General features: G+C 31.8%; 1 protein-coding gene across 2 annotated transcripts in view; it reads right to left on the bottom strand.

Annotated features, from left to right (window-relative positions):
* Positions 1–10,676: 10,676 nt before the first annotated feature.
* Positions 10,677–22,038, bottom strand: part of LOC126857315 (pituitary homeobox 1-like) — a 52,825-nt gene continuing 41,463 nt past the window's right edge. Inside the window, exons 5-7 of one of the 2 annotated variants that reach the window (XM_050606620.1) lie at positions 12,484–12,658; positions 11,692–11,943; positions 10,677–11,186 (exon numbers count right to left, since the gene is read on the bottom strand). In XM_050606620.1, the coding sequence (XP_050462577.1) occupies positions 11,023–11,186; positions 11,692–11,943; positions 12,484–12,658 (591 nt within the window). In that variant the 3' untranslated portion in view covers positions 10,677–11,022. The remainder of the gene's footprint in view (positions 11,187–11,691; positions 11,944–12,483; positions 12,659–22,038) is intronic. The other variant, XM_050606621.1, reaches the window with a different exon arrangement.

Below are 22,038 nucleotides of genomic sequence, written 5' to 3'. Positions count from 1 at the left end.
TAGTTTTAAGTCATAATGTTTATTTCATTCCTTTGCAAAAATGGTAACACAATATCACGATGCCTATTTTGTTTTTATAGTTTAATATAATCTTATATAATTAGTCTTTCTTGTAAAATTTTTCATAAAATATAAAAATTCTATTAATTAATATTGATAAATCTTCATGATATATGAGGAGTCATTTAAAAAATAAATAATAAAAAAATTAAGAGAACAATTATTTAATTTAATTATTTAATTAATTTATTATTATTTAATTTATTTGAAGCGAAAAATTAATTATTTTATTATTTTATATCAAGTTAATGATATATACATATATTGTATTCATATAGTGTATATGCACATATGAATGACACGAAAAATAAAGAAATTCCGAATTTTAGAATATCTTTAATAGTAAAATACTTATGGAAAGAAATTTTATTTAAATTTCTGTTGGTTTCTAGTGGGTTTGACCTGATTGCTGAAGAAAAAATAAATATAATACATGTATTAGGTAATAAATAATAAATGTGATCGATTTAATGTTGCATTACTTATTAAAAAAATCTTTTCAAATTTATTGAACTGTTAACAATATATAAGATTATTAAATTTATTAGTAATTACAAAGAATACGCAGAATAAAACGATCAAATTCGAGTAGAATCCAGTAATTAATATAAAGATAAGTTCCGTGCTATATAATCGTTTAATAAATAATTCATTTGTATTTTAATATGCTACAATTTAATATTCCGCCCATATATATGTCATAGTGCGCAAAATATTCCGTAGGGAATGATTACAATAACATAGTATGGTATTCGGCCTTGGAGACGTAAACATTAGCGCGCTGGTGTTTACGTGCCACGACTCCGACGTCATTCGCACGGCGACACTCGAACAGTGATATAGTAATTCGAGACGCTCCGTCAAAATCTTTTTTAAACGCGATCGCGACAAAGAAGGAAGATATAATTTGATATAATTAATAATTAATTCTCTCTCTTTCTCTCTCTTTCTCTTTCGGTGCTTCAAATTCATATTAATTGAATGTTATATATAACAATTTAAGAAATATATATTGTAATTTCTCTCTATAGTACACATATGCTATAAGTATACATGTGTACATATACTTAATATTTGCACTAAGCTTGATAGTGCGGTATATTTTTTTAATCAACAGTCATAGTGCACAAATATTTAGATGTGCGAGTAGGTTTCAAATATTTTCAACTTTATATGAGAAAATATGCGGGAGAAATAACGTGGCCACAGTGTACATACGTACATTATAGAGAGAAATTATAATATATATAGATTGTATATAACATCCAATTAATATAGTATTTGAAATATTATATGTACGTATAGTTATGTGTTAACCGCTAGGGAGTTATGTCGCGTAGTCGTGTGAAATTAGTCGCGGTCACGTGACTCAATTTCGAACCGGACCATTACTCGAAGCCGTGCGTCGCCGGTGTGCAGTCGGAATCGCGACCGCTCCGTCTTTTCGCGTCTTTTTAATCCGTCCCGGACGAATTTCGCATCCGGGCGAACGTCGAGGATGCCGATTTTAGTGGCAGGTATCACCTGTTAATCATTAATCGGCTTGCGCGATCTCGCGATTAATCGTAATTAACCGTGTTTCTCGATATGCGTGATCGATGCATTCCATGCTCCGTCGAAGCAACGACTAATTAGTTTCTAATAAGCAGATATTTCGCGACGTACGCGATGTAGTCGTGTCGTTCAGCATTCAGGTTATCGAGAAGCATCGAGAAGCATGCAGAAGAGCAAGAGAGAGATTTCGTCGCCGCGGCGGATTTCATTGATATGCGATCGCGCTCATCTACGACATTTGCGCGCCAAATATCCGCGCGTCCATGATGGCGCGTCATTTCGAATTTTTGCGTAGTATCGCGCGCGATAATGTACGGAGTGCCGAGTGAATCTACGGTCGGTAATAATTGAGTAATTTAAATTATCGATTGGTATTATCTATTGACCGATATCGATCGCGTCGAATTGGTTAGGACGCCCGACATATTGATTCGCTCCTTTTATTATCGCGTGTGTGAATCATCGGTGCGCATCGTCCATGTATCGAGGAAGACATTCACAATCATCGAGGATCATCGAAGATCATCGTAGGAGCTGTAACGAATTAATCAGGAGAGATTATCGCTGCTCATCTAAAATATTTGACTGTGAGTGATTAATTATTTAATTATCTCAATCTTTTTATCATGCTTAGAATTTGCCCAGATGCGGGAGAATAAAGACATCTTATCAATTTTGAATAACAAATAAATTTTTTACAATTGTTTGAAATTATTAAAAAAGATTTTTAAAACTTTTAAACGTGATAAAGGAAAGAAAGAAATAGTTTTCAAGATTTTATTTTTAATGCACGTATTAAAATGTACGCATGTATAGAGGCAATCAGAGTCTACAATTACTGTAACTTGTACAAAATATATATGTTTGTTGGAAAGCGTAAATTGCAAAATCGTTAAGTAAATTGAGATTGCAAATCGCCGTTGCGCTTTCAATTTTTTCATAATAGGCCTAATTGACACTGCAAGGGGCAAATTCGAGCTGATCGCGATCAATTTTTGACGGTACCTGGACAGCGACAATCTAATTCGGCAAACTCAGACTAAACGAAATCAGTCGTACGTTCCAAGACATGTTCTAAGTGCAATGGATCGCACGCACGTTATAAAATATTTGTCCAAGTTCATCGTCGCTCTTCGGCATGTAGTCTAGAGACAGTATGATGCAATTAGGACCTTGGCTGTTATATTAGAATCAGCCGATGAAAGTGATCTGCAGATAAGAAACGTACCGAGATCTTCCGCGAACGGGATGAATAAATATCAGGTTCTGCAAAAGGGACGTTCTTAGATTAACAGCACGTGTTGAAAAAAAATTTGTCTTTTCGCATACGTGTCGCATAAAAATTTTAATATCTCCAAATCTTATTTGTATTCTTTAAGCGACAAAAAGAAATAAAATTACCACACCAAGGGGTAATATACGTGTAAAATATATATTATTAAAAAGTTATAAAACGCGTTTGACATTTCAGAATAGTTATTTAATAAGAAATGCTTTTCTTAAATAATTTTTATTCCATTCTAAGTGTTTACTCATAAAGTTGCCATGAGAAAAAAAACTATAAAATATTTTTAACATAAATTTAGTCAACTTTTAGATTAAAAAATCTGAATAGATTATAAATGTATCTTTTTTTAACGCGTTAATAGTTTTGTCGCAAACTACGGTAAAACCGAGAAACTCGGTGGTAATCAGAATTTTCGCACGGATCTCTTACAGGAAAGAAATTCATGTATAAGTAACGTAATGTTCCATTCATGCCTTACGTGATATATTAATCGTTAATTTAAATAGTTGAAATTTCTATGTAATTTAATATTCTATTTGTATATATACAGGGTGTCTGACAATTCGCGCAACACCCTTTAAGGAAACATAAAGAGTGTTATTTTGAACAAAAAAGTCCTGTGCCATTTTTTTCTATAACGCTTAATAAAAGAGTTATTATTGGGTGAAGTCTGGCCTATCATCGCCGATCTTCAGCCGGGCGCACGTCGGTGAGCTGTCATAAACATCTGAGCGCTCACGCACACTACCAGGCGCGCGGCTCACCGATCGTGCGTCCAGCTAAAGATCGGCGATGATAGGCCAGACTTCACTCAATAATAACTCTTTTATTAAGCATTATAGAAAAATATGATACAGGACTTTTTTGTTCAGAATAACACCCTCCACCTTTCCTTAAAGGGTGTTGTGCGAATTTTCGGACACTCTGTATATATATATATTATATATATATATATATATATATACGTCACGAAAAATATTTCGGCAGCGAATTAATTATAACATGATATCCGGCCTTGGTGACGTAAATATTCGTTATTGTTTAAGTTTTAAGGCTTCGTTATCATACGGCGACACTTGAATAGTATTGTAGTGGTGGGAGAAACGTTCTGTTGATTTCCTTTCTTATTTATCATTCGCACGGCGACACTTGAACAGTGATATAGTAGTTCGAGACGCTCCATCAAATTCTTTTTCTAAACGCGATCGCGACTAGGATCGGGAGATAATTTGTTATAATTAATAATTAACTCTCTCCCTCTCTCTCTTCCTCTTCTCTTTTCTCCCTCTGTCTTTCTCTCTAAATAACAATTGTTTCTTTAAAAATATTTAAAATTAAATATATTTTATTCAATGCGTTATCGTTCAATTTTTCGATGGTTTAAATATGATTCGGATTGAGAATCGCCCAATAAAATAGTCGAATCGCAGATCCGAGTAATTAACGATAAGCGCTGTGATATATTAATTGTTAATTTAATAATTAATTTATAATTTAAAATTTCTGTGTAATATAATATTCCGTTTGTATATACATCACAGTACGAAAAATATTTCGGCAGCGAATTAATAATATGATATTCGGTTTTGGCGACGTAAACATTCGCTATTGTTTACGTTTTAAGGCTTTTTTATCATTCATACGACGACACTTAAATAGTATTGTGGTAGTGGGAGAAACGTTCTGTTCAATTCCTTTCCCACTTATCATTCGCACGGCGACATTTGAATAGTGATATAGTAGTTCGAGACGTCAAATTCTTTTTTTAAACGTGATCGGGACAAGGATCGAGAGATAATTTGTTATAATTAATAATTAACTCTCTCTCTCTCTCTCTCTCTCACACTCTCCCTCTCTTTCTCCCTTTCTAAAAAGGCGTAAGAAAATATCGAGCGATATACGGAACAATAATATACAGAGAGTAATTTATTACATTACTTATTCTTAAATATAATCTCACGTTATACGTATATAATTTTGTAATATGATATATATATATATATATATATATATATATCATATTGCAAAATTATATACGTATAATACCCTCCTAGGGTGTAACCTTGCCGTGGTGGGAGAGCTTAGTACCTGGACGGTGCCTTAAGAGCCTTAAGGTCTCTAAAGGTTTACTGTGAAGGGGAAAACCAAGCACCCAACGCCGTCGTTGCTGTCTTCGTGCCGCGGACGGCTCGTCGTATCGTTAAAGCTGTCATCGTGTCGCGGATGGCTTATCGTGGCGTCGGTTCCGTCAACGTGCCGCGGACGGTTTTCGCGTCGCGGCGTCGGTCTCGTGTCCCGTCATTGTGCCGGAAATTCGAAAATGCGGGAGTGTCGTTCAAAGTATCGCGCGTACAAGTGCGGAAGTATCTTTTAATAAAAGTGCGGGAGTGCCGTTTAAAGGATCGCGCGTGTGAATCAATCTGAGAGGAGGAGGAGGCCTAGGAGAGGCATCGGGCACCGATGGAGCAACCCTATGGTAAATAAATTGTTATTTGCATATTAATTACTTATTAATTGCATACATGTAGTTAAATTAAACAATTAATCGCGAAATTTGATTTTTTATTTATATGATTTAAACAAGAGAAAATTAAAGAAACAGATTTTTATATAAAAACTATGATTTTATAAAAATTTGTACTTTTAGATTACAACTTTTTATATGAAATTATTAGTTATTAATATAGAGTTATTAATAGTGTTTTTCAAAATTTATAAAATTATTTTATTAATCTTGCTTATTATATGCATTGAATATAAAATTCAATACATATAATAAATATTTTAAAATATTATTTTAAATTATTTTGAGCTGTGTTATAATTTGTATCTTTTATTTGCATGTTACAGATCAACGTAGCGACCCTAACATCCTGAGAGGAGGAGGAGGCCTAGGAGAGGCATCCTGCACCGGCGGAGCAACCCAAGGGTAATTATTTATTTATATATTGGTTGTTAAAAATTGCGTACATTAATTTAATCTTAGCATTTGAATAAATTTATTTATTTGAATGACAAGAGGAAATTAGGAAGAAAGAAAATTTTTATATAAGTCCGATGTTTTTTTTATTGAAGAAAAATATCTTATTATTAAAAAAATTATTATTTTACGTCCCACATTATAAAATTTAAATCGGATGCATCTACTTATCGTACGTATCGGATATAAATCCGATGTGTACGATAAGCAGATGCATCCGATTTAAATTTTTATAATTTTTATAATTTGGCACGTAAAATAATAATTTTTTGAAATATTAATTATATTTTGTGCACTGTTATAATTTAGATTTTTTTTTGTTTGTATGTTACAGACAACGTAGTCTCAAGACCAAATCTCCGCTGTTGCGCATCAGTGCCGGTGAGTGATAAACTTTTATTTAATTTTAAAGTAACGGATTCGTAGAGATAGTAGATGTAGATTCTAGATTATAGATTGTAATAAATCCGTTACTTTTAAATGAATGAGCTTAAACAGATTAAATTGAATAACTTTTAATAAGTTCTTTTTAATATGCATCTATTGTAAAAATAAATTTAATTTAATTTAATTAAAGAAGAAAGATTATAGAAAATATTTTTTTCAATTCGTAAATTTTATCTAATTTACTGAATAAAAAACGGTAGTAGTTTTATTAATTATACGTGTCGTAGTATATCATTCTTATAACGCGCGGCGATTTCATCCTAATTTCTTACAGCTCATCCATTTTGTAGAATTTGTTTGTAGACTTTGTTCTTAAACTTTGGTTTAACTGAGAGACCAAATGATTAATCAATGAAATTAATTAATATATTAATCTAATATGATAACAAATGACATAAATATTGTGTAAATCAATCTTATTTTATTATAAATTATATATTATTATCTCTTATTGTACAAATTAATATTATATATTATTATATATTATATATCCATTATTATATTATTAAATAAATTATATATTAATATATAAATTTTAATTAAATTTATATATTTATCATTATTTTTTAATCAAATTTTCGATTGATAATTTGGCTTTATCTCAGTTAAACTAAAGTTATATTAAAATAAATATCTAACGAACGATCGTAAAGTTGCACGATCGTCATCGAGCGTGAAATATTCACGCACATCTGCCGATGATAATAATTACTCGGCAAAAGAAGGTGTTTATCTTCTTATGAGCAAGAAAGTTCTTGCGCTTCTCTGCCGGCCATAATAAATAACCGACAATAAAAGGAGTGTGCATCTCCTTTCTCGATCTATAGTTAGAGATCGATCCAGAAAGTGGCCAGGAGCAACAAAGGTAGGTCTAACTGGCCCGAAGAATGGATATAGGCTACGCAAAATAGACGATCATATACTGGTCAAAATGCGTAGCAAGAGGTACGATTATGATACGCGATTAAGACACGTGAGTAGCGCACGTGATTAGGGCACGCGAGTAGGACACGCGGTTAGGGCACGCGATTAGAGATACGTTTTTCAAATCTCGGATTTCTACTACTTCAGCCAACAAGTAAGATTGTTAGAGCTATAGGAATTATTATGACATTAAAAAGAAAACTATAGAAATAAAATTATAATACAATAATAATAATATCCATTTAAATTTATTCTGAGAAAAATTTAAAAAAATAAATTACAAGAACATTGTAAAATATTTTAATTTGTTTTAATATTTTATGTTAAAAATGTTATAAAAATATTGTGTAACTAATAATATAAATATCAAAAAAATATGTGCAAAATATTTTTGAATAAAATGGAAGCAAAAGAGATAATAATCGAGAGAATAGAGAAAAAGGAGTTCCAAAATATTTTCATACCCATATCTTGATGCACAAGATTTGAAAAATTGATTTTTGAGAAACAGAGATCTATTCTATAATACTATAATTTTTTTATAGTTTTGACCGTAATCTTTCATTTTCTCTTAGCAGAAATAATATTTTTTTTATAATTTTTAAGCAAGGTAATGAAAATTAAAAAATGCGTATTTGTTCAGAAATTTTATTTCTTACGTTTACTATTCGACTACTATGCATGCGTTAGAGCATTCAAATACAGAGAATTCGCTGCAGATCCGGAGCTCATCGTTAAATGTATTCACAATAACAGCGGTATTATTTCCATTATGATTCTTGACTTGTTCTTTTCTTCTAGAAAACATGTGATTACTTCGTTTTTCATCAATCAAATTTTTTAAATAATATATTACGTGTATACAATTGGATCTAAGCCAGACAAAATTTCGTGTCGTTGACTTGATCGTCGTTTCTGAGTCCTCGCGAAAATCTTAATTTGCAAGAAAGTCAAAAATTCATGTCCATATATCTAAAGTCTAATTAAAAGCACAAAATAGTATTACTAACAATAAGTTATGTGTGAACTGCTATATTAGTAATTAGACGAAGTTTTTTTTTATGATATTTGTATACTGCACGTTTGAAATCAAATGAACATACATGGGAATAATAAGTTTTATATCGACTCAAAAAATTCCCAAGTGCATTAATTTTCGAACAGCGTGATATTTATACGGCGGAGGCTGTATCAATTATGTGTATACAAGATATGTTCCAAAAACATCTTGGATAGTCCTTTTAATAGCAGATTTTTTGGCTAATTTAAAGATAATTTTTTTACAAAAAAAATGTCAAGACATTAATAATATTTGAGTTATAAGTGATTGAAAAAGAAGAGTTTTTGCTAAACTAAATTTTGTTAAAAAAATTAAAAGATTAACACAACTACATTCCTTTTAGTTAATTTTAGATAGAGTTTATTTTAATAAAATTTTAATATTTAAGGCTTAATTACAAAAATATAGGATGAAAAATTTTGAAGTTTGCAAGAAATGATCTTCGATATTTTCGCTAAAACAAAATTATCCAAATTCTAATCTCCAAATTGACCAAAAAATCTGTTATTAAAAGAACATTCGTATAATATTTTTAAATATTATTTTAGTGCTGTTTGTATGTAATGATGAAAAGAAAAAGAGAGAAAAATATTTTTTAAATGTAAATTATTGACATTTTTATATAATATACACATAAAGTACTTGTTTTATTTTTCTCATATCAGTTTAATAAAATATTTTTAAGATAAAAGTCATAAATGATCCGGACTCCGCCTTAATAAAGATTTAAATAAGTAATACATAGCGCAATCAATAAAAAAAAAAATATCTATTGTTTTCTGCTCTGCAAAGATTTAATAAAGCAAATATTCTTTTTGTATTTCAATATTGTCATTTGAAGATCTTGCAAAAGTGCAAACTCGCGAAAAGATTTTCGCTCGACTCAGCATGTCTCGCAACATTTAATTTTAGTCACCCTTTATATTCACGCGCACACAAACACACACACACGTGTGTGTGTGTGTGTGTGTGCGTGTGTGTGTATTTCTTTATTTATATAATTATATACAGCAGGCGGGCGCCCCGAAACAACGGTGCAACGACGTAGATGAGTTTATTTGCAGCAGGAACAAAAAAGCATAATAATTAGACGAGCGAAAATTTCACGAACTTTCAATTCATACGTATAATTGTCAATGAGGCATATTGCAAAATTCGTTTATATAACAACCGCCCGACGAGACACCGGCGCTATCGCAACCACCTCGCGTAAGACGTATCTGTTACTAAAGTATATCTTATCGAACTAGAACTTATATCGATATATTGCACATTTGACAACAGTTATGTTTTTCTTTAAGTACTTAGATATAGGAAGTCTTCGCTAATAAATCTCTGGCTTACATTTCTTTTCCCTCTCTTTCTCTCTCTCTCTCTCTCTCTCTCTCTCTCTCTCTCTCTCTCTCTCTCTCTCTCCTCTCTCTCTCTCTCTTTCTCTCTTTTCTTTCTCTCTCTCTATTTTGCTCTGCTTATTATATACATCTACACATATAATATCTCTCTCTTTTTCTCAAATACACACATGAATTTAACGGTCGATTCAACTTTCGATGCTTGCATGTTGTCATAAATTTATAAGTCTTGGGGGCGCTTGTTATGTATATGTATAATATGAAGTCTTCGGGCTTATCTTCTTCGATGTGTTTATATAATCTGTTATTTTTGCTAAATATTTCATACAACCTCTCTCTCTCTCTCCTTCTTTCTATTTCCTTCATTCTTTGCGTTGCTCAACATTCGTTGCAAATTTACGCTCTGAGGAGAAAATTTTCTTATCACGCTTCTTCATTCTGTCTCTTGTGCATACATACTACATGTGCGCATACACACACATATATGCATACATATATACTGTCGCACTATGAAAAGCGATTATATTCTACTTAGGTAGTTTTGTTCACTCTTATCTGCCGGTTCTCGATTTATACCAACCGGGAAATAATCAAGCCTCGCCCTTCGCCAACGATTTTATTTATTTATTTTTTTTTTTTGAGGGAAAGATTTTTCTCTAAAGATTTGTTGACGACGTGTAATTCTTATGATCTTTCATTGTACGTTATACCAATCGTCAGTAGGCTATATTACTTCGTTGATAAAGATTAAACTTAACAATTAGTTTCATTGTTCATTCTCTTTCCGGCGGCAATTCGTGTCTCTCTTGAAACTCATTATGAGGATACCCTTTAATGTGTTTTATCATTGTACGTCAAGTCGTTGCGGTGGATTTACACGGATCCGTGTCGATTTATAGGCCTGTCTAATTGCTGCGCGAGGCATGATAACGCAAAAACAGGCGCTCGATCGGTTGGTTCGTCACGTTTCGTTGTGCTTGTACATATCTCTCTTTAATATTCACGAAAGATTTATTCGGATAATCTCAATTGTTGCAAAAATTCGCGAAAACGGCGCGAGGAACGTAGTATTATCTCAGAATCGTATCGATCGGAAATCAATTCGAGATCATCAACGATCGCTGCAGTCTGACTGTGAGATTAATCTCAAAAGTGATCCCGGTAAGATCCTTATATGGTAAGATCCTTGAAAGGATCCTCATCGAATGTACTCCTTAAAAAAATATCACTGATTTTGAAATCGATGCTGCCGATTCACCTATGACAGTCTGCCGGGCAGGACGATGCGCTTCCGTATCAACAGCAAAAATATCGGACACGGAACTATCAGGAGAGACGAGCTTGTATATAATTGTGATTAAACCGAGGTGTGCAATGTGCTGGATTGTGGTGCCGACGGATACGATCCGCCAGGCGGTGCCGATGTTGGTTGCAGGCTCAATTGTAGCTGATGCTGTTGCGCTTTCGCTCTTAAACAGGCAATACTCTCGTTTCTTAGTTGCTCTGTATCCTGTACAACACCTGTAAACACAATGACGCGTATACTCACTTGAAATTTTTTTATTTTTTTATTTAATATTTTTATTGAATTTTCATATTCTATTTCCCCTTCATATTCTATTTTCATTCTTTATTATATATTAGAATTATATTTCACTTTTTATCAAAGTGTTTAAAAATTTATATATAATAAAAAAAAAATGTTAATAATTTTTTGTTAATAATGACATCTCTTAGAAAATGTTTTTTAGAGGAAATACAAAAGTCTCACGGACAATATACTAATATAATATCTTTTCACAATATAATCCATTTCAAACTGTCGATCTTAAAATCTCTAATTTAGCTTCTTTTGTTAAAACGCACAAATATTAATTTTTATTAGATATTTATATAGTAATAGTACATTACAATAAAAAAAATTGTAATTTTACTTTGAACGTATTTTAATATAAAATTTATCAATTGTATTTCCACTAAATTTTTTCTAGATTTAATATATATATTTAGGCGAAATAGAACTTACTCGTAGATGATGAAGGTCCCATACCATCCTGACTCTCCTGTCCGCTTTCCGAACTGGTTGGTCCTCCTTGATGGTGATTATGATTGGGACTGCTTCCGCTTCCGTTTTGATCGTTACCGCTGTCCTCTCCGCCAGATTTGAGATGCTCTGCTGCCTCGAGCGACTTTCGATGCATCCCTACAGGTCCACAGTCAATCAGTTCTTGATTACATTCGAAATCTTGGTTAAAGCTGCTTGTCTTAGACGATTGAGCTGGTAAAAACCAACAGAAAAAAAATATTCGAAATTTGTTGGGCCACTTTAATCTTGAGTGTTTCTATCAAGACGGAAAGGTCTTTTCCAATTTTTAATGGTAATAATTTTTTTATTATGTTTTAATTAATTATTTTTTTGTTGATATGCATGGCAAAATTAATGTAAAAAAATTTTTTTTCTATTGTTTAAATGCTTACTGAAATAATCAATAAAATGATAAATATATAAATTTATATTATTGATATAAATATCAATGATAAAAATTTCTTGTAAAGATTATATTTTATTTATATTTTCATAGAGATATATATTGCCCTATACATATTATATAATATACATTTTTTTACATACATAAAAAAATATAAAATTACCGATGTTAGTGTGCAATCTTATCCAATTTTATTAAGAGATCTGCGGATGTCATGATAATTAACTAATTCTAGGCCCAAATTAAAAAAAAAAAAAAATTCAAGAATTTTCACGTATTTAAAAATACTAATTTAAGAGTTCTGTCAGAGAAGAAGCATTCTCTCTTACCTAACAGCCACGGTGCAACGGATTCATTTTCCTTGGCACTTCTTAAGATCGTTTCCGGAAGTGGTAAGGAATGTCGGACCATCGCTCCATATAAACCGTATTCTGCCATTATAGTACTTCTGCCCCAACATTTCTCCGTTTTGCGCCATTTTGCTCTCCGATTTTGAAACCATACCTGGAACAAAATAAATAGCTACTTAGAAAAAAACATGTTTTCATTATGTATGAGAAAATGTAACAAAATTAATTCTTAATTAAGTTGTTTGAAAATTGAAAAAAAAAATCAATTTTAATTTTATTGTATATTCTATTAATATTTTTTGCAAAATATGTCGTAATCAAAATATATCACACAGTTTTAATTAGAAATTCATAAAATTAAAATTGTATGTATAATAAATACTTACAGGAGTAAAAAGCGGAAAAACTTGCAATGTTTATTAGTAGTTTAATATATTATAAATAAATAAATGTAACTTCAATTTATTGATTATTTAAATTTTTCTAGTTCCTTAACGAAAAGATTGATTTAATTTGTTACAGTTTCTCTATCAACGTCAACATACATTAATTAAAGATCTAAACTCTACGGTTGCTAACAAAGCATTCAATCGTCGAGATGCCTAATTTGTCTCTATATTGTATTCGCGTTAAAAAAATATTTGTACATTAGTTTTCTCGTTTAAATTATTCTTTAATTGGACTACCATGATCGTGCCGGACGATCAGTTACTTTATCCAATTTGCACTCGCATGACACGTGTCACAATGCTGTTGTACAGTTAATTATCATGCTCAAAAGCTACTATCCTATTTTTCATGCCTGTTAGGTTACTTGTTAGTAATACTGATAATTCGCCTCCTATGGGGAAGACGCGTGTCGCTTTCTCCGTACGCACGCTCGCATGTAACGAGCTACGTTTCAGAAGTTATAAAGAGAAATAACAAGCATTGCTTTATTCGACAAATTTTATATATGTATCTATTTGATAAACTCATTAATCCGTGTGTTAATCGCACATAACAGCAATTTTGTGAGATACATGTATGTGCAGTTACTATATACCAGTAACTATATACCAGTCAAATTAAATAAATAATGATTCCGGTAACAAAATTAATCTTATGTTAGCAAGATCTCGTTAGCTTTTGTTCAAAAAGATACATAAAGCAAGGTAAAAATTAATATTTACGGAATAATAAAAAACAATAAATGTTTAAAAATCATTACTTTCAAAAAGTCGATTATTGTAGCAAAAAAAAAAACAGGTATGATTTTGGCCTTTTTCAATTTATTAATATATTTTTGACCATAGATCACATTAAAATTTAATTGTACTAAAATTTATACTTAAAATCAATTAAAATAAATTTGATTATCTATTTATTTATAAGTTATTTTATTATTCCTGTAAAATTTAATTTTTAATATATTCTTCATTTTCAATCATTTATCACTTAAAACCTATAACTGCTACAATATTTTTATAAAGAAAAAATTAATTTAAAATTGGTGAAATAATCCATAATTTAAAGCGCTTAATATAGGGCGTTCTGTATATACGCGAGTAGTATAGTGCCTGGCTGTTATTTAAAAAGCTGGACACAGGCATCGGTTTGTTCAGCAAGCGTATGTAGGATTGGACAGAGAAGAGGGAGGCTGGAGGCTAGGGCGTAGACCAATTTGCAGCAACAATGCCAAAGTCAGCGGCAGAATTGGTGCGTAATTTAAATGAATGGAAACGCGTCGCCCTGTCAATTTGCGCTGCCACCCCAAAATTATCTTCCGCTTAGATTTCAATGTAAACGCGGTTTTTCATGATTTACAAGCGTTCACGCAAAAACATTGATAACAAAGCAACTCGTTTTTATTAACGAAAAAATTGAATTTATTAATACGCTTTTATAAACTGCTTAATTATTGATGCTCTTATAAATATAAGTATTTTCTTATAAATTGCTTTTAAAATGAATAGTAGTATGCCATTTTTATATTTCTGCATTAAATTCAATAAATTTGAAATTTTTTTTTTAAAAAGATAAAATTGTATATTACTATTCTGTATCATTTGTATTACTTTTTATGAATGTTTAGTAATTTAACTTTAATATTATTGCAATTTTTACAAAAAAAAAAAAAAAGAAAAAATCAGCTGTGATACGTTAGTTACAAATGTATAAACAGATTATACAGATTCTCATTTCTTCATCGTAACATGATAACATTGACACTGTCGTGTTAAAAAGTAAGAGGGTGTTTAATAAGTATCTGCGGGATACCGAATACACCTTGATGTCGTTGTTTGAACGTAAGCCGAGAAAGCTACGAGACATTGGCTAAGACATCGGATAAAAAAGAAAGAGGGACAAGAGAGAAGAAGATGGGAGATATAAGACCAGGATTCGATATCTCATTATCGGTCGATCGCAAATTGAAGTTACCGGTGGGAAGTAACGAGATCTCCAATTATCCTTAGGACAGTATCACCCTATCTTATCATATATATATATATATATATATATATATATATATATATATATATATGTATGTCTTTTGCAAATCTTTCAAAGACAGAAAGAAAGGAAACAAATGGCATTCCTTAACTTTCATCTTTTCTTCCATCGAAATATTCCATGCGATTAACAAGATTCTTTCAATTCCTTCAAAATCTTCATGAGATGTAATAATCGAGGTTGAGAGATATTAATATTAATAAGAATATAAGCACAACTGTTTAGCAATAGTTTCTATTGAGTTAATTATGGTTGACTTATAACAATAATTTAATGCAAGTTAATCGTAAAATTCTTTTGGAGTTTTGCGGGTAAAAAGTATAATATATACGGATAAATAATTTTTTATATTATAAACTGCACTAATATTCAATATGTGTGAAGTCTATATAAAAGAAGATCAAGCTAATATATTTGGCTTATGTAACAAATGTTTATAACAAATTTCAAGACACGACAATAAATGATATAGCGTATTAAAATGTTCAGAATTTTTGAGATCTCCGAAAGATTACAAGTCATCTACGGCGATTTTCCATAACTTTACCTTCTCTATCTTGCTCTTCACAGCAAAGAATCACAAAGCTTGCGGTCAGATAGATTTTCAAGAGTTCTCGAGCTAGTAGCATTTGACGCCGAATTTTCAACCTTTCAATGCATGCTGACCTTTCAATGCATGAACGTCTAGCTCGACTGTCATAATAAAAAGTGAGCATGTGAAAGTTTTGTCTTTTTCCTATCTTCCCTCTACATTGTCTCTATATATCCATTTTCTTTGTCTCAAATTGACATGTATAGATATACATATATCTGTATATTAATATTTTAATTATTTAATTTTGGGATAGGATTAGCTGTAGGTTCATCTTTCATTTTCCTCAACCCTCGTGAAATCCCGCCCGTTGGCATGTCTAACTTGAGCTAGAAATCGCTCCGCGACGACTTTCTCAGTCCCACGACATGTCCCGCCCTTTCTATTTTTTTCGGTTGTCTCCGTTGTCCCTTCTGCCAGACGGTATATCCTCTCTTTATTCCCATTTCCATTCTCATCCTCTTGTTTTGATCCAATAGTCAGTCGCCGGTCTGATCGATGATACGCCAACAGGCAGTACTGCGCATGGCCGACTAAATACAAACGCTCCTTATTATACCGGGTGTGCCAATAAAGGAAGTATAGAAGAAGAGGAGAGTAAGGGTGGGAGGGAGAGTGGAGGAGAGCAAGAAAGAAAAACGGTAGAGAGGATGGCGGGGGAGTGTTCTGTCGGAATTATTCGCTCCTTCGGAGCCAAGGCGATCATAAAGGATCCTCTTCCACCGTCTTGCTGCTTCAGCAATGCAGCCTCGTTGCACCCCTTCCTTATACCCTGCCTCTACCCTAACTCAGCAGCATCTTGTGATATACTAGGAGATGCCAAAGGATAATCCAAATACCCGATTTCCAATCCCGAAGCTACGAAACGACACCTCCATACAGCATCCATGATCCTTCTTCGTCTCGTCTTTTCAATACAACTTTTCTCCTCCATTCTAGACATGTTTTCATACACACTTATTTTTTTTTTGCTATGCTTCTTATATTGTAGATACTTTCGATGTATTGGATGTCTATCGCTACGAAAATTTATCTGCTTTGCATAATTTGCAGTGAGAAACGCTAATGTTTACGAATTTTAAATTATTCCGCTTGTTGAAGTTTTTGATAATAAACGCAAAAATAAAATTAAGAAATATCGCGATGGTGCACTTACGCGAGTGCTAGTGTAATTTGTATTATTATAATATTATAATAATTATAATAATATTCTTATAATCGAGAAATACACAGAATTAGTGAAGTATCAGCAAAAACTTAATAATATAAAAATAATTATATCAATTTAATTATTTTATATAAAATAATATGTTTATACATGGATTTTTTTAATAAAAAAGTTAACATGATAATCGGAATACATTAACGAGCATCAGAAATTGTAGCATTGAATTAAGTGGATGCTCATTAATATATTATCATTTTTCTTAAAAATATATGGAAGATTTTTTCACTTCTAAATAAAGAATAAATATTTTAACGTGTAGAATGACAAACGCAATATATATCTTAAATAATACATATTAAAAAAACGAGAGAATACTGTGTGTATATAAATAATGTGTGTGTATATAAATAATCGAATGATAAAGTCGCGAAATGCAATAAAATCTCATTACTCGTGGTAATATGATATTATGTGTAGAAAAGTCCGATGTATCTGCTGCATAAGCAGCGTAATATTATGAAATATCGAAATAATTTACGAGTATATAATTTTCGTATTATTATTAGCGCTGGTGCTATATTGAACTATGCACAGATATAATATATAAACAGTTATTACATATTATAGTTCTAAAAGATTAAACATATGTATCATCGATTTCTGGTATATTGTAACATCAAATAGAAGAAATATCTCTCCATCGCAGTAAAATAATTTAATAAATCGTAAATGTGTGCTGTGATTCATTAATTAAAATAATTAAAATGTGAATTAAATATAATAACTGTACAAAATTTGTTCAATGTAATATAAATAAAATATTTATATTTGTTTACATATTTTTTTTTGTGAGAAAATATCATGCGTGATATAATGATGAAACACATATTTTTGTTTTAAATTAACGAAAAAAAAATATATATGACTGCATTTATATATACATCGAAATCTAAGAAAATATTAACATTTTTAAAAACTTCCTGTTTTTTGTAATAAAACTTATATTAAAAGAAATTCATTCTTGCATACACATACAAGTCACTTAATAAAATACAAAAAGAAAAAAACTAAGTTCAGTTGCGATTCGAGTGGATTCCCACAATCTCGATCGGGGTCCCGTAAGTTAATTAATCTTGGCAAATAAGCGAGGGGGAGGAGGTGGGAAAGGAAACGCGGGTTACATCCCTCGAAAACGCATGACTTATTTGCCGCATAATACGCGCATAAGAGACCCAGAGGCCTAGTCGTGGCCCCTTACTTGACCAGCGGCTGGTAAATAGTTAAGTCGGACGGATCTCTCGTTGGGGGCCCCATACTGCGAAACGGCACGCGTCAGGGCATCATTACATGGGACACTTGCCGAGCGGAGGGTGACCCGAGAGAGGGATGTGCGCGCGTTTACCCATCACTCGGCGTCGATAAGCAGGAAATAATTCAGACACGAATAGACGCATTAACAAGTGAACCGGCTTCGATCGCGCGTTGAAGTAATGAACCGCGATAAATTAATAGCGCCGGCCACAGCGGTGCGTGAATCGTGATTTAAGGGATAATCAAGATCAAGCCATTTCTACGATTAAAATTTGTTTCTTTGTACGTGTCGATTATGCATTATCTTAAGGTGCATTGTGACTTTGTATAAAATAAAAAAAATTTCGATATATTTAAATGAAAGAAAAAGCTCATTCCTAAGATATGCGATTTCGAAATATTATAAAAATAACATTTTTAAAAATTTAGAGATTTAGTTGCAATAACCTCGTGTTTATATATATATATATATAATATTAAAAATTGATACATTATTTCTATATTTTATACATAATATACAAAAGTAATTTTTCAAACGAGATGCATTTACCTAATTGACATTTTTGTTTGCAATATGTCTTTTCGTTGAATTGAATTTCCTTTTTAGTATATATCGCGAGCCACAATCGTACTTTTGTTTCTCTCCCACGTTCTCGATTTTCACTCCGTATACTCGGTTTCGATAGCGTTTCATCGGCGGCGTGGGCGTGGCGAAACTTCGGTCCATGCTTCTAACTTAATTCGGTTAGGCGAGATTTATATCTGCTACCGGCAGCGCATTCCCTTGTTCAAAGTCGTCGTGTTCCTCTCCTCCCTGCCCGACCTCTCTTCCAATTCCCTACCGATTCACTATGTTTTCCTCCGACCACGAGCGGGGATTATTAGAATTTATAAGCGGTCCTGTTGACAGCAGCGCAACGCCCAAACTGCCGGATATTCCGCGATTCGCATCCCCGATTTTCTCTGGGCACCCTTATTTATTTGCCACCCGGTACACCAGCTCCGGCCAGAGACTCGATGGATACTCCGCGATGTGCATTATTGGTCAATTTTTGGGGTGAAACGCGCCCATCCGGAAATCACCGCTTTGTTTGTCGGTGGTTTTACGATCGGCAGCGACACGTCGGCGAGCTTTCGTTCTAAAAATCATCAAGATATCCCTTGCGCGAGTACTATAATAATGATTTGAAACATTGTCATCCCGCGTGACCAATCTTAAACTAGATTTAGTCATACATATCAACTACACATGAAACATAAAATGATTGATTATATCGTAAAAGTTAGATTTCTTGCTTTACCATATGTGATTTTGTAACAAAAGCTTCTTTACAAAAAAAAAAAGAAAATTTATTCTAATTTTTTTTAATTATTTGTAATTAATCTTTCATATTATATGTATACATATATTTTTAAAAACTTTGCATATATGCAAAGTTTTTAAAAATATATATTAAAAAGATAAATTATTTATAAACATAAATTATTTATTTCATTAATATTGTTTTCAAAATATAATGTAATTATTAAATAAAAAATTAATTTTCTAATATAGAAATATAACATTTTTACACAATATATATATATAAAGATAGAGAAAGAGGCTTTATAAAAGTAGCTCGTGTCTCGTTATTCGTAAAGTTATTCAAATATATTTAATTACTAATTACTAATTAGTTTGTTGAACTTTGTAACAAGGCAAATTAACTACAAGAATTTGCTCGAATGACGCATTAAATGGTCGACGTGAGAAAAGACGCGATTTATTCATAGAAGTTTTCCATTTGTGCACGCAAATATATAAAGATGCACGCGTTTGCTCCTGTCGCATCGGATTGCCGGCCAGAGGGTTGCCGATTAATATAAATAATAGATGATCACATTGGGGGAGGGGAATGCATGCCACTTGTCACCGTTCCGCGCTAAACACGTAGAAGTCGAAAAGGCACCCTCTCCAAGAGAATCATCTAATCATTTCGACGACGATAGAACGGATAGAAAATTCATGAGCCTAACGTCACCGACGGCCGCAACCCTATTACAGGGGCTGCGTGATCCACGGACGCGAGGGTGATGACGCCCTGACTTTATGCGCGAACGATAGTTGCTCCGCCATACACATCCAGAGATTATGACCACTCCGTCATGGGAATGCTTGCGCGTTGAATCATGCGCGCGTATCCTATAATTCGCTTTTAATTTGATTCCTCGACAAGCGCTCGGTCTCGCCAACACGACTCTCTTTCTCGATTGATTTTTGTGAACGGGCGAACAGAATTGTTGTTAAGCTATAATTTAGAGAGGTCAAAGTACGAAAGAGCTTATGTATAATAATATTCTTATCGTATACTTACGATTTTAGGAGATATTGACTTAATGAGAGATCTCTTCATCTTATTTCATATTTATTAAAATATATTATATTGGGTTTTATAAACATGTATTAATTACTTAATTTCATTATAAAATGTAAAGATGTAAATTAGAAACACATCCAAGATTGATCCTTCAGTTTTGTGCTTCAAAATCTTCAAGATTACCTCTCAATCAATTAATTGCAATGTAAAAATTTTTATATTTATACAGATATTTCAATTGATTATAAGAAGTAAAGATAAAAGATAATTATTAATCTCTTAACATTATAAATTGCAAGATACATGTATTTGTAACATTAAACAGTTCAAATATATATTTTCGAAATATTTTAAATAAAAATATTCATTTTTCAAATCATTAAATATTCTAAAGCAAATAAAGCAAAAATTTTCACATTTATGTATACATAATATTTTTATTATTCAAAATAAAATTATCATATAATCAATCGGAATCAGTTATGCAATATATTTTATTACATTTTATCACAATTTTATTATATATATGATTTTACTCCATAATTTTATACTCTTTTCGAATTGAATTAAACTTTTTGTCGTCATTTATGTCTCTTATAAAGTAATGTATGCATATAGGCGTTTACATGCATAGTAATTAATATATATATAATAAATCGTAAAAATGTAATGTATGTTTTATGCAACTAAAAATAACTTATTGTATACTTTTTCAAAAATTCATGTATTATTTTCTGTTGTAAATATGAATAGCAAGTGGACTATCATGAATAAGTTTGTGCAAAAGAAACAATTTGCTTGGATAAAGAAAGAAAAGAAGAACAATAGAAGCGGTATATAAAAAAAATTCGAGGACGAAAAAAACCAATAAGGAAAAAGTATACAAGTAGAGTCTAGAAAAAGAAGCATACGGTTATCTTTTCCGCGCATTATATTTTCGACCATGTCGACTGCTCCTATTATTATAAAGATCTTTCCGCGATGAGATCGAGTCGGAAGAAAGGGACGGGGGAATCTTTTTGTCAGATTTTAGACGCAATCAATTTAGGAATCGTCCTTGTACGTGCGTGCGCGTCACCGTGTGCGATCCGAGGACACTACACCCTCGAGTATTTAATGCATTCGTAGCTTTGTCAACCCCTCGGTATCATGCGCGTACATATACGCACGTATACGCATACAGACAAATGTACCGGCTACATGAGTTAGTTGCAGACATCCAAAAGATAAAATCAATAATCGGTCAGCGGCGTCGAAAATTCCCTGGATGTCGTTGTGTGTGTGTGTACGTCGTCGTTACTTAATTTGTGTCGGACGGACATATTAAATATGCGCTGATTTCTTAAAAATGAATTTTTGTAAGTTATAAGAATAGAGAATAGTTCCTATAATTAAATAATAAAAATCTTTAAAATATAATTTTTTTTATATATTAAATTTATTTAAAATAGTAAATTTCTGTTATCACTTTTATAAATAATTGCAACGCTTTACTATTAATATTAATACGTTAAAATTTCTATCCTAAGAGTTGTAACATTTGTATAATTTTTTACTGGATCATTAATTATGATAATAATTTTTTTATTTTATATTCTTTTATTAAGTTCTTA

The sequence above is a fragment of the Cataglyphis hispanica genome, chromosome 21 (genome assembly GCF_021464435.1).
Source record: "Cataglyphis hispanica isolate Lineage 1 chromosome 21, ULB_Chis1_1.0, whole genome shotgun sequence".
Lineage (NCBI taxonomy): Eukaryota > Metazoa > Arthropoda > Insecta > Hymenoptera > Formicidae > Cataglyphis > Cataglyphis hispanica.
The sequence above is the reverse complement of the archived record's forward strand: the minus strand, read 5'-3'. Positions and strand labels throughout refer to the sequence as shown.